This window comes from Alligator sinensis, unplaced genomic scaffold, assembly GCF_000455745.1.
Source record: "Alligator sinensis unplaced genomic scaffold, ASM45574v1 scaffold54_1, whole genome shotgun sequence".
Classification (NCBI taxonomy): domain Eukaryota; kingdom Metazoa; phylum Chordata; order Crocodylia; family Alligatoridae; genus Alligator; species Alligator sinensis.
Genome location: NW_005841962.1, coordinates 1,870,885 through 1,883,586, shown reverse-complemented (window position 1 = coordinate 1,883,586; position 12,702 = coordinate 1,870,885). Strand labels below are relative to the sequence as shown.

At 38.7% G+C, this 12,702-nt stretch overlaps 1 protein-coding gene across 4 annotated transcripts in view; it reads left to right on the top strand.

Annotated features, from left to right (window-relative positions):
* TOPBP1 (DNA topoisomerase II binding protein 1) overlaps nt 1-12,702 on the top strand; it is a 40,327-nt gene that overhangs the window by 10,265 nt on the left and 17,360 nt on the right. For 3 of the 4 annotated variants that reach the window (XM_025200277.1, XM_025200276.1, XM_014518517.2), the window contains 11 exons: nt 531-694; nt 1,221-1,468; nt 1,862-2,169; nt 2,783-2,955; nt 3,997-4,208; nt 5,540-5,835; nt 6,778-6,951; nt 7,947-8,056; nt 10,752-10,875; nt 11,392-11,538; nt 11,777-11,882. In XM_025200277.1, the coding sequence (XP_025056062.1) occupies nt 531-694; nt 1,221-1,468; nt 1,862-2,169; nt 2,783-2,955; nt 3,997-4,208; nt 5,540-5,835; nt 6,778-6,951; nt 7,947-8,056; nt 10,752-10,875; nt 11,392-11,538; nt 11,777-11,882 (2,062 nt within the window). The remainder of the gene's footprint in view (nt 1-530; nt 695-1,220; nt 1,469-1,861; nt 2,170-2,782; nt 2,956-3,996; nt 4,209-5,539; nt 5,836-6,777; nt 6,952-7,946; nt 8,057-10,751; nt 10,876-11,391; nt 11,539-11,776; nt 11,883-12,702) is intronic. The other variant, XM_025200278.1, reaches the window with a different exon arrangement.

Here is a 12,702-nt window from a genome sequence, read left to right as displayed (position 1 = left end):
GTGTAGGTCTGGGGGCAGTGGTGGGGGTCAGACAGTGGGCCAAGTGAGAGCTGTATCTGCATAGCCTGTGCTGGATCCTCTGCTGCTGACAGCCATATTTGTTGTGTCCCAGGGACCCAAACTCTGCAGCAGGCCATGCCCCAGTAGCCTTCCCACCATAATTTATGGTAGCCCACCAGACTACTGTTGGGCTGCATAGAATGGTTCTGCGAGCCAAATGCTTTGATATTTCTTCTACATTGGGTAGTGGAAATGTGTCCAAACTAGACTTGAATAATATGAAGCTTTGTGCTGGCAATTTTAATAGAAGGGAAATCGTGGTTGTTCCACATGTTGGTTGGAAATTGAATTCTGCAAGGATTGGTGTTAAACGTGGATAACTTTTTTGTATTTTGTGGTTTCTCATAAATCAAAGGTCAAGTTACATGTTACTTTTGTGTTTATGTATTTGCTTGATAGAATAATAAATGGTATCAAAATGCCCCACTTCAAACAGGTATCTTATTCTGATGTCCTTTTTCTTCCTATAGATTTATCTTTGTGGCTTCAGTGGCAGGAAGTTAGATAAGATGAGAAGGCTTATTAATAATGGTGGTGGTGTTCGATTCAATCAGCTCAATGAAGATGTCTCCCATGTCATTTTGGGTGAATACGATGATGAATTGAAACAGTTTTTGAACAAGACAACTCACAGGTTCTGTTAACTATGTTGCTTAAGCTACTTCTGCTATTGTATTTTCTCGTGTAAACAAAGAAAATATGTATTGATTTGAAGATTTAACTGTTCTTTTTGCTAGATTGCTATCTATACTGCAAAGAAAAATTTTAACACCCATGTAGACTAAAAAGTGAAACGTGCTCTTAGAAGTAGTGTTTTTAGGTAGCATCCAACAAGAAATACTTCTCTTTAAATGGGCTGAAGGAGGATTTTTATAAATGTTCTTTTGCAAACCATCAATATCTGAGATGTATAGCAACCAAGAACAGTTTAAATATAATTAAGCTAAAAATTCTTATGTTCAAACACTGAATTAAACTCAGAAAGTCTGCAGTGTGCATGTAATGGGCATTATTCTGTCAACTGGAGTTAGATGAGTATTGAAAGATTTTACTTGAAGCATAGATGCACTTGTAGTGTAGAAATTACTTCGGAGGGAAAAAAATAGGCCCTTCAATCCATTGTAACCTGTCTATGCCTGTATGTATTTTGGGTTTTAAAGGCCTCATGTAGTGACAGCAAAATGGCTGCTGGAATCTTTTCGTAAAGGTCACCTACTTCCCATGGAACAGTACATTCCTGCAAACTACCAACCAATAGAAAATCCAATTTTGGGGCAACCTGGAATTAAGCCAGCTCTTCCCAAAAGCAGTAATCTCTCAAAGAAGGAAACTGTGAGCCTTGTACAGTACCAGGAAGCAGATGAAGATGACCTCCTCTCTCAATATATAAATAATGATTCCACATTAGGTAAGTTCTAGCTGTAGGACTTCCTGTGTAGACAAGATTTAAGTACATCTTTTGTATTAAAATTCTTATACTTTCTACAAAGATGGGTACAAAGGAAGTAGTTAATTGATTGTAATAGCCTATACAAAATTTCATTCATATTTTACATGCGTGTTCCTTAAACCTTGCCTTTTTTATGCATTATTTTCCCTCCTGTATTTTAGAAAAAAGTAAAAACCAAACTTACACACGTCTCATGTAGAATAGCTTCTACTTGGAATATAAAGCTTTGTTTTCCAGTGCTACATTATTTTCAGTAGATAATATACGAAACACTCAGGTTTCCGTTAAAAATAGCCTCATGTTCATTTTGAATTGTACATGACATTTTCATCTAATTATCTTCTGTTTCAGTTGAAAATGAAAAGCTTGACTCTGGCAAATTGAGTGATACCAACGTCCAAGAAGAGAACCAGTCGTCTGTCTATCATGGGTCCATGGCAGAGACTTCTACAGGGATTGAAGGAGGTTTATTCAACAGAAAAAGCTTCCTTCTTTTGGGTTTTGGTGAAGAGGATGAGTCGTGCATTGCAGATCTTATAAAGGAGAACTCTGGGAAAGTTCTTTCTCTTCAGAGCAGAGTGAATGCTGACTATGCTGTGGTTCCTTTACTAGGATGCAATGTGGATTCAACTGTAGATGTTGTTACAAATACATGGCTGGTAAGGGGATAATGTAGACCTGTGATTTAATTATGTGAGGAAACAAATATTAGCATTAGAAATATAGAGATTGGCAGAGTGAGCGGTTATTGCTGGTTATATTTGCATATTAGGAGAGAGTGTTTAGCCTTATTTAATATGAAATATCAGAGATGAGCTGCTTAAATACACTTGTTACACAAAGGTATTTTTTTTTTACCTATCGTTTATTTCTCTCTTATTGTGTATTAATGACACCAACACTGAGTATGCAGGACTGTGCAGCATTACTTGAACAAAAGAGCTGTAAAGATGGAATCTGTGTAGTTTATTTTTTAATGACCACTTTTGTTGTTCTAATGTTTTTCTCTTGCTCTTATCTTTTTTAAATGCAATGCAAAGAGCTAGACTCTTAGAACAAGCCTGGCAATTGGATCTTTCTGAAATCTCTTTAAAAAATTTTTTTTAATTGTCTGATAAATACAAAATAATGCATATTCAACCTTCGATTTAAGGGACAAAGAAGGGGGTCCCCCTTGCTTTTGAAACCATAAATGTTGAACAGGAACTGAAGCAATGTCACACTTTCTTCTGTTGATGTCATTCTCATTCTAATTTATTTCTTCTTTTTAAGTTTGTGTGTGTGGAACAGCAGCTCCTTTTAAACCCCCTTTCCAACCCACTTTTCACACCAGTACCAGTAATGGAAGGATGCACTCCTCTGGAAGACTGTGTTCTTTCTTTTAGCCAGTTCATTGGTGCAGAGAGAGACTCCCTGGTGTACTTGGCAGGTCTGCTAGGAGCAAGGTATGCAGTCTGTGGTCACTTCTCTCCATTTTCTAACACTCACGGTGTTTAAACCCTCTTGATTTATTATTGTTCTTTTTTGAGAGAGAGACTGAAAACGTTGAGGTAAATGTTTGTTCTTTACTCTTGGATTTTATTCATGTAGAAAACTGATATTGAATCATTGAGGTTTATTATTTGGCTCTATATTTTCCCCTTTCTCATTACATAGACTAAGTCTATGGAACCTTAAGTCTCTGAATCCTCAGTCCTGCAGCCTTCTACATACCTCATGGGAGATGAGAGAAAAATTGATTTTGATTAATGCTAAAATCAGTTAATGACTTCGGAGTGACGTGCCTATCAACTACAGGGGTGCATCTGGAACATATGGAAAGACCGTTGGGGCTTGGGATATTTCAGACTCTTCCATGTTTTTAGAGCACTGTTTTGCTTTATTATTTATTTTATTGAAATGTAAATTATTATAACTGTTTGGTATTACTGCTTGCTCCTTGTCCTTTTGCCTAAATCAGAACTGTAAACTGTGTTAGGCAAAATCGGGATCATGACCTTCAGTGGGCTTGAGCCCCACTGATACTGTTAGCCATGATGGTGCTATCTGGGAGAGGGGTCACATGTACGGTTGTAAGCTGACTGGAAGGTGGTTTATTAGCTCCAGTTGTGGCCCCCAAAAAGTAGGAATTGCTGTTGTAAGACGGTCTTCTAAATCATTCTAAATTGTACCTAACCTTGTGAAGACTTATTTAAATCAAGCAAGAGGCAAGGATTTCTAAGGGTGATATAGTATCTCTTATTGGACTAACTGTAGCTGGGATAAAGTTAGAGAAGCTTTTGAATGCAAGACGTTCTTCCTCAGGTCTCTGATCGCAGGGAGACGACTCTAACTTTATCCCGATTCTGGCTTCCTGTGATCAGACATGCAAGGAAGAATGTCTTGCATTCAGAAAATAGCACCTCAAGAAATCTTTTCCTTTTGCATAATTTCTGGCCCATGATGACTACAATATCACTCTTACACTACCTGTTTAAATCTTTCAGAGTCCAAGAATTCTTTGTGCGCAGATGTAATCCAAAGAAAGGAATGTTAGCTAGCACCCATCTTGTGGCAAAAGAACCAGATGGATCTAAGTATGAAGCTGCAAAGAAGTGGGACTTGCCTGCAATCACTATGGCTTGGCTCTTGCAATCTGCAAGGATGGGAAAGAAAGCAGATGAGAGCAAGTTTTTGGTTGAAAACATAGACACTGAAGGTTCGCCCTTATGGTCTACTTTGTTAATCATGTTGGATCACAGTGCATTGCATTGTAGTTCAAGTGAAAACGCACACAATCTGATTTTGTTAGCTCTAAGAATTTAAATTATCAAAAATGTAAGGCTTTTGAAAGTTTAGAATGTACTTTGCATTAGTGAAAATTGGTTACTTTTTTATCTGTCACTTAGCTGAAACTGTAAGTGCTAGTCAGTTTCACTTTGCATTCAGTGGTCCAGATTTTAGCCTGGGTAAGTCAGTGTGTAGCTCCATTGAACTCAAAAGAACTATGGTAATATAAATCTGAGGGTCTAGCTCCATATCCAGCCATTTGCACTTTCTAGTTTACATGCCCTTGCACAATAGAGTTGTAAAGTATAGCAGTGGAACACTTAAAGCTAATAGACTATTTTCATTAGCATAAAGGCTTTAACCATCTTTTTCTTCATCTGAACAAACCTACATTTGGATCCCAAATACCCCTACAGTAATCCTTTAATACTGAGAAATAAACTGGATCATTTAATGTTGAGTACCAGCTAACTCACCCATTCTTACTGATCACGTACCACATTAATCACCTCTCAGTCTGTGACTTTGTCTTCTGTTCTGTAGTAGTAAGAATATACCTGTAATTCTGTATTTCATTTTGGGCACCTCAAGGCCAGAAAGTTCTTGAAAGGTGGACTGAGAATGTCTTTGATTCCAGAAAATAGGATTTGATGAGAAGGAGCTCCCTTCTAGTCTGAAATTTCCAGTAGTTTGGAAAGCAGCACCAGAAATGAGAGAGCAGGGTGGGGGGGAGTATTTTATGGAAAAAGCAATTATGTGGGGAATCCAAGTCACATCTATAGGTGTTTGAAGCATGTAAACTCCCAAGGGCCAGCTCCTGTTGACTTCCTTGAAGTCAAGGTTTGGGCAGAAGGGGGGGCAAAATTAGGTGGGCCATGGGAGTATATCTGAGAGTAGTGAAATGGAATCAAGCACAGGAAAATATCTCTACTTTCAAGGAGTTTTATATTTGTATTTCAGTTGCAGTCAAAGGATCCTACTAGGTTTGCTGTGCATGAAGCAAGACAATATGAGATGGGCAAGGTTAATTCATCTTTCAGGTGCCTAAGGATGAGCACAGAAATGATGATGTACAACACAAGCATTGGTGTAAAAGAAATTAATTTTGTTGTCTTTTATAAACAACCTGCCCACCCGCTTTAGATTTGATTTTAAAAGTATCAAAAAGTTTAGTAAGTCTTCAATATTATCTGTGTACATACAAGACTTGTATTAAAGTGGGGAAAGACAGTGCTTTATTGTAGCTTTCTTTATTTCAAGATAAAGAGAGTTTCATAACTCAGCCTTCCAAAGCAGAGGCAGCTCCCGTGACTTTAGAGGCATCAGACCATCCTAGCAGTCTCCTTGAAACCAGGAACAAAACAGCTGTGACTCCTCTTGATATGAATCGGTTCCAGAGTAAAGCTTTCCAAGCTGTAATCTCTCATCATATTGGGAAAAAGCCATCCCCTCCAGCAGAAGGAAGACCACTCCAGAAAGAACCGTCTTTACACCTTGACACACCATCCAAATTTCTTTCCAGAGACAAGCTCTTCAAGCCTTCATTTGATGTCAAGGTAAATTTATTTGGGAGTTTCTAGGTTGGGAGTGTGAATAGGTTAAAGAAAGCGTGCAAATTGGAAAACTGCACAAAACCTTATGCAAACCCTGCGCAGTACACATTTAAAATATTTAGCTTTTTTAGTTTCTCAAGTAGTCAAGAGAATTCAAGTGTTTTGAAAAGTGGAGATACTGAAATTGATACCTGAAATACATAAAAATTGTTTCGGTGTGAATGTCAGGTAACAGGTTTATTTTGTTTTGCTATTGCTCCTTTAACAAAGCACATTAATGCCTGCAGCAGTATATACCAGAGTGCTCTGGAAATACTGATCTGTTGTACTTAGTCTGTATTGTGTCATCTTATTTCTTCCAACTGCCAAAAAATCAAAAAAAGCCCTTTAGGGAATAGGTTTCTCAAAGAGCTGTGGTATACTGTTTAAATTAAGGAAAGCTTAAGTTTATAACTTACCCCTTTCTTTTACATATTCATTTTCCTAGGGTTTTGGGGTGGGTTTTTTTTTTTGGTTCAAGCATTCTCTTGTCTGAGATTATCGGCTTCTAGTGAACTGCTGTATTTCTATGCTGATCTTTATTCCTCTGAAAGAATAGTAGATATTGCCCTTTTTTATGCTTGTAACCATAAAGATAAAGATGAGAGAGAATAAGTGAAGGTGACACATTTTATCTTGGATGAACTGCAAACAGAAAATGGATATGTTTTGCTTATATTTATATTTTAAGATCTTTTGGAGAAAGGACTATCTGCTAATGTGTCTGTGATTCCTAACATAAGGAGACGCCAGTATCAGTTGACACCACTAGGTGCTTCTATAGTAAAAAATAAGGTGTAGGTTATTCATATGTAGTCTATGTTTGTGGAGCCTCCTATTCAGTGAGAGTCTGATCCTGGAGAAAAGAGTTTGTGGTCATTTGGTTATTACTTTACATTTTGGTAGGATGCCTTGGCAGCTTTGGAAACTCCAGGGGGTCCCGACCAGAGAAACAGAAAACAGAGTACTCCTCTCTCTGAAGTCATTGGCAGGAACTTGAAACTGGCTCTGGCAAACAGTGCACGTTATACAACAACTCTTTCTGCCAGCCCTCAGCTGAGGGCTGCACAAACAGAAGTGGTAAGATTGTGGGTTGGAGTTTTTTTGGGGAAGGTAGAGGGAGGGAGGGGTGGAGTAGGCTTAATTTAACTCAACAGCACAATTTCCTTATTTACTTATTAGATGCTTGAAATAGACAGTGTTGTGAAAAGTGATTTGATACTACACTGATACAGTCAGGGTCAGTTAATCTGGCACTATGTTTTAATTCACCATTGTTCAGATTCCCTGCCAGTGGCCCTCCTCTACCTCTGCCCATAGTAGTGAGTAATAATTCATCTTGATTTATACTCTTCTTACAGTGGCAATATAACCTGAGTTCACTATATGTTCAGGGAGAAATTTTTATGATTTATCTGTATTTTTATGTCAGTTAAAAGTAGTGACACAAGATTAGGTATTTTGGCTTCTGAAAGAGAAAAAAGTATTTAAAGGTGTTTATTTTGCTGTGGTCCTGTTTTACCAATGGTTAAGTCATGTGTATTATATAAATACATGGCTGTATATGTCTCGTAGTTCAAGGATTTGGCATTCATCCATCTTTGATAATTCTTAGTTTCTGGTGTCATGGGAATTGGTGAGCACGAGTTAAGCTATGTTATAGTTCAGAGAAAAAGTATTCGTTATTTTCTGAATAGCCATTGTACTTTTTGTCTTGCATCTCCCTTTTGCCCCTTGGAGGCAAGTGATGTTGAGCAAGGGAAAAATAATGTTAATTTGCATGTTGTCATCCCTTTGTTCCATATACATCCTTGCCCTCTCTCTTTATCTTTTTTTAGTAAACTGTATTTGTGGCACTAGTTTTGACAGTTCCTCTGTTTAAATGTTGGAGTGAAGTTTTTGATTCTTTACTCCTGACACATGGAGCAGTAATGGTACTCCCCTTCTGAATGGGGAGGCTAGGGAAGTAGAGATCCAAAACTACTGATAAATGATCTGCTTTCCTTATTACAAGAGTACTGGATGAGAAATCTTCAAAATAAGACTCTTTTCATTTTTCCCCTGGATATGAACAGGAAGAAGAACCCAAACCTTTGGCTGATGTAGTTATATGTGTTAGTAAAAAACTAAGTAAGAAGCAGAGTGAACTGAATTCTATTGCAGCTTCTGTTGGAGCAGATTACAGGTATGAACTGAAGTTGACAGTTTCTAAGCTCTGCATTGATATGTGCGAGACAGTTGTGGGTGGGAGGACAGTGTAATGTTGACTGGTGATTTAAAAATGTATCTGGTAAAATGAGTATCGCCAGTCAACATTCCCCTCTTCCGTACCGCCCCCGCCCCCAAACTATCTTGCACCTATTAACATCCTGTTTCCCTTGGTCTTCCCTGTCTCTCATTTGAATTTTGACAGACCTGGATTTTGCGTATTGGCTTAAGCTTCTATTCCACCCAGGAGAGCACACAGACAACAGCAGACTTCCCTATGCCTGAAGAAGGATGCCCAAAAACTTGCAAAGAACAATTTTTTCCAACTATTTAGTTGGTCTAATCAAAGATACCACATTTACCCAAAGAATATTGTCTTTGTATGTCCTTAGACCAACACAGCTATAACCAACTTTCTTGAATCCAAAACAGCTTAATTTTCCCCTGAATTGCACACCTTACTGAATCTTACAAACTCAGGAGCTAACTATAGTGGAAGAAAAAAAGGTTACAAATAAGGGAAGGCATTAAATTTTTTTTTTTCATTTGCTTTGGGACCCACTGCTATTCCTGTTGATTTCCTTTGAAATTTTTTTTCATTGACCTCTGTAGACACTGTGTGAGAACATATTGCCACCTATTGGCTGGTAGCTGCATAGAAATAACAAAAAAAAAAGTTTCCTTGGGTGAATTGATAACAGAAATTTTTAAGTTGTTCAGACAATACAGGTCTGTTGTCTTTTGAGTTGGAGAATTCCTATTTAAGGCATACAGTGTATTGTAGCAGAGGTGTAGCTTCAACTGTTCCCTTTAGATTTCTGATTTGATCCTCTTCTAGCTCCAGAAACAGAGATCCTCATTCTTTCAAATTATTTAATTTTTCAATTACTTCTACAATATTCTTGAAATTTGCTCAGTGTTTTATAAAATTAGAAAAGATTTAGATTGGTTCTTTTCTGAAATTTTGTACTGTCTTGATTTAGCTGAAAATAATTGTAATTTCTTTTTTTTTTTGTGGTTTTGTTCTGTTCTTTGTTTTAATGAAACATGTCCGTGGAAAAGTATGCAAAATATAAAAGGTTTAGATACATATAACCTGAATTGACTTCAGTTTATGTATTCCATTATATCAAAGTAGGGTTTGACCCTAAACTTCGGACTATAAGAACTCAGGAAGCACAGACCTTTAGGCATCTATACACGTGTGGGGTGGAAGAGCTGCTCTAATTAAAGGGCCTGCAGCATCATGTCTGTTCAGCGTCCCACTCTTCAAAATGGCAGCAGGGGTGCTTTAACTAAAGCTTGTTCGAGAAGCTTTAGTTAAAGCACCCCCACTGCCATTTTGAAGCATGGGGACATTAAATGCATGTGATGTGGAGGACCATGCTAGGCAGACTTTAGCAGACTCAATTAATTAGCATGTGTTGGAGCAGATGTCTGGTGTGTGTATAGGTGTCCAATCATTCCAGACCAAAGCTTGTAGAGAGCTGAACCAAAAGACGCGTACAGGATCATCTAATTTAAGCAGATATCCCAGACTTGGCACAATCTGCATTCAAGACATTCCTTTGTTTCCTATTTAAAATACTGCAATGTGTAGACCTAGAAATGAAGCTACTCATTTTTAGAGAAATACAGTTAGCATAAAACATTGCAGCAGTATTGGCTCACCAGTTCAAGATATGACAGGTACATCAAACTTGTCCTCTTCTCTCTGCACTGGCTTCCTATAGGATGTTAAGTGAAGAAGGGCTTGGGCCTTGTTTTCAAGGCACTGAATGGCTTGTGCCCAGTGTATCTAAAAGCTGCAAGATAAAGACCAAGTTCTTTAATCTGCACTTCTTTGGCATAATGAAACTTTCTACTGTGAAAATTAAGTGTAAGAGGTGAAGCTTTCTCAGGAGATGAGCTGATGATGAATGCTGTCCTATAGGAATGAAAGACCAACACCTGCTCCAAGGGCAAGGTGCAGCTCTTTGACTTTGCATTCTGTAATATACCATAGCAGTGTGTACTTTAAAAACCATTGCAGAACCAGAATTAAAACAAGCATAACACTGAACCCACAGTTCTCCTGGGGATAGAATGAGAGAACTTGTGAGCAAAAGATGTTAATGTTTTACTACAGGGGCAGGCAGTTATTTTGGGTGGAGGGCTGCTTACTGAGTTTTGGCAAGCCATTGAGGGCTGCATAATAGGCAGCCAGGGGCAGATAAATATTAATTTTCTAAATTTTTAGGGGCCCTGCATGCCAGATAGAATGGCCTGGCAGGCTGCATCTGGCCCACGGTTCGCACTTTGCCCACCCCTGTATTACTAGAAGGTATTTGGATACTGGCGATGAGCTATTTTAGTCTCCCTTTATAAAATGCCGAACACTGCTTTCCTATATAAATACAAACCCATTTAATACGGGGGAAAAAAAAATCAACATTAAATTTAATATTAAAGTAATTATTGGAATATACAACACAATTTGCAATCAAGTCTTGTGTTGGATGATGGTAACTTTGCAGAAGCAACTACATAGTCAACGCTCGTAACTCTGTCAGCTTTGCAGAGTAAGTGTAGGGTGCCTTGGTACGTTAGGACTGAAGCTGAAGGATGCGGTTATTTTAATGTTTAATGGGAGTTGCTGTCTTCAGCTTATGTTTTATTGGTATTTGTTCTAGGTGGTGCTTTGATGAAACAGTAACTCACTTCATCTACCAGGGGCGACAAAATGACAGCAACAAGGAGTACAAGTCTGTTAAAGAAAGGGGCATACACATTGTTTCAGAGCATTGGCTTTTAGAGGTATGGGGGGAAATGGAGATTTTAAGATCAGGTATACTTCTGCTTGCTTATAGCTCATCAAAGATCAGTGGAAAATCGCAATAGTCGATGCTTTTACACATGCTGCTCTGAATTCACAGGATTCAGACTTCTAAATCTTGGAAGTAATTTCCATTGATGTGTCATCACCTTATAAATTACTAGAATTGACAATTTCTTCATACATTTGCCTTTCATAACTAATACTTACATGGCTTCATTTAGAAGAAGTGTTGGTGATGGCTGAATAGTAACTTTGTCTTACATATATATTTGACGTGAAAAGTCAGTTTTAGTTCTAAGACGAAGAAACAGTTAAGAAAAACAAAACTTGGTTCAAAAAATGTTGTGCTAATTATCGTGAGAACTTTTAAGTGCATTTTCCAATTCCGTTTAGGTCAAACTGGTCTATGTTTAGATTTTACAACACATTAGCTTGTGTCATTCCTTCCTTTCCTTCTCCTGTTTCTTATAACCTTCTTATGAACTTTATTGCAGAGTGCACAAGAAAATAAACGGCTTCCTGAATCCCTGTTTCCTCACACCTACAATCCCAAAATGAGCCTGGATATTAGTGCAGTACAAGATGACAGGCTCTCCTCCGGTCGGTTTTCATCAACTGGAAAAATGGGAAAAGAAAACGAGGTATACTGTAAAATGTAACTTGTCCCTGCTGGAGTCATTGATTTAATTTCTCTGTTCAGTTTAAAAGGATGTTGACTTCAGTTTGGCCATCACTGTAGCAGAATCATTTAGTTCTTCAGGTGTTGTAAGACTGGAGCTTTATGTCCTATGTCTGCCGTGGCTTACCACTCCTGAAACTTGTTAAAAGTCTCTCAGTTTGGGAATGAGGTCTCTAAGCTCTAAATTCCCTTATTGTTAGGATGTTTTGTTGGATGAAGATAACCCAGGAAATGAAACTACAGATCAGATAAAAGAAGTATTCATGGAAGAGGAAGAGCAAATTGCAGCAAATGAACCTAAAGGAGGTAACTTGAATATTCTGCATTTTTTTTCAAATTGGTATAATACTATAATTGTAAATATAAACCTCTTTACCATTTCAGGTAACCTTTTGATTTTTACAGACTGAAGGATTTAGTCATATTTCACCTTAGTGTCACGACCCAGTGATTTTGGTGCCTCGGCACTATGGAATTTCCTGGCCACATGAGAGCTCCTTTACACGGCAGAGTGTTCTGCTGCAATTGAGAACCCGCGTGTAGGAGAGAGTTCCCGCCAATTTGCAGTTTCCTTTGCAGGATGCATTTCTTCTTTGCAGCACAGAAATGCACGGTGCAAAGAGTTCCCACTATTCGAATGTAAATTTGTGTCCCGCTATTGGCCAGTGCTAAATTATTTACACGTGGCAGCTAGTAATTGGCTCGCTAGCCGTTTAAAATTCCGCGCGACTTCTGCCCAAGTCGAAGAGCTTTGAGCACGCTGCAGAGTGCCTCTGAAGTTATCTGACTTGCGGCTGCCGATCGATAGACTGATCACCTATCGAACTTTCTTCCCGTCACCGAGCGCAACCCCAGACGTACCCCTTTCCCCACCGGCTTCGAATTGCGGACGGATTAACTGGCTTGGGCCCCGCCAGCTGGAACAACTCATGTGGTTGTTCAGACGACCGGACCACCTGCGTCGTGATTGCAAGCGGCATGAGTAAAGTTTTTTGCAACCGATAAGTTGTGTCTGCCTCTCCATTCACCAGCCCGCCCTAACGTACGACCAATTTCTAACGCAACTCGAGTCGGCTCTGGCCGTCCGAGACATGGCGACGAGGATGGGATCTAAGGGCACGGTGAC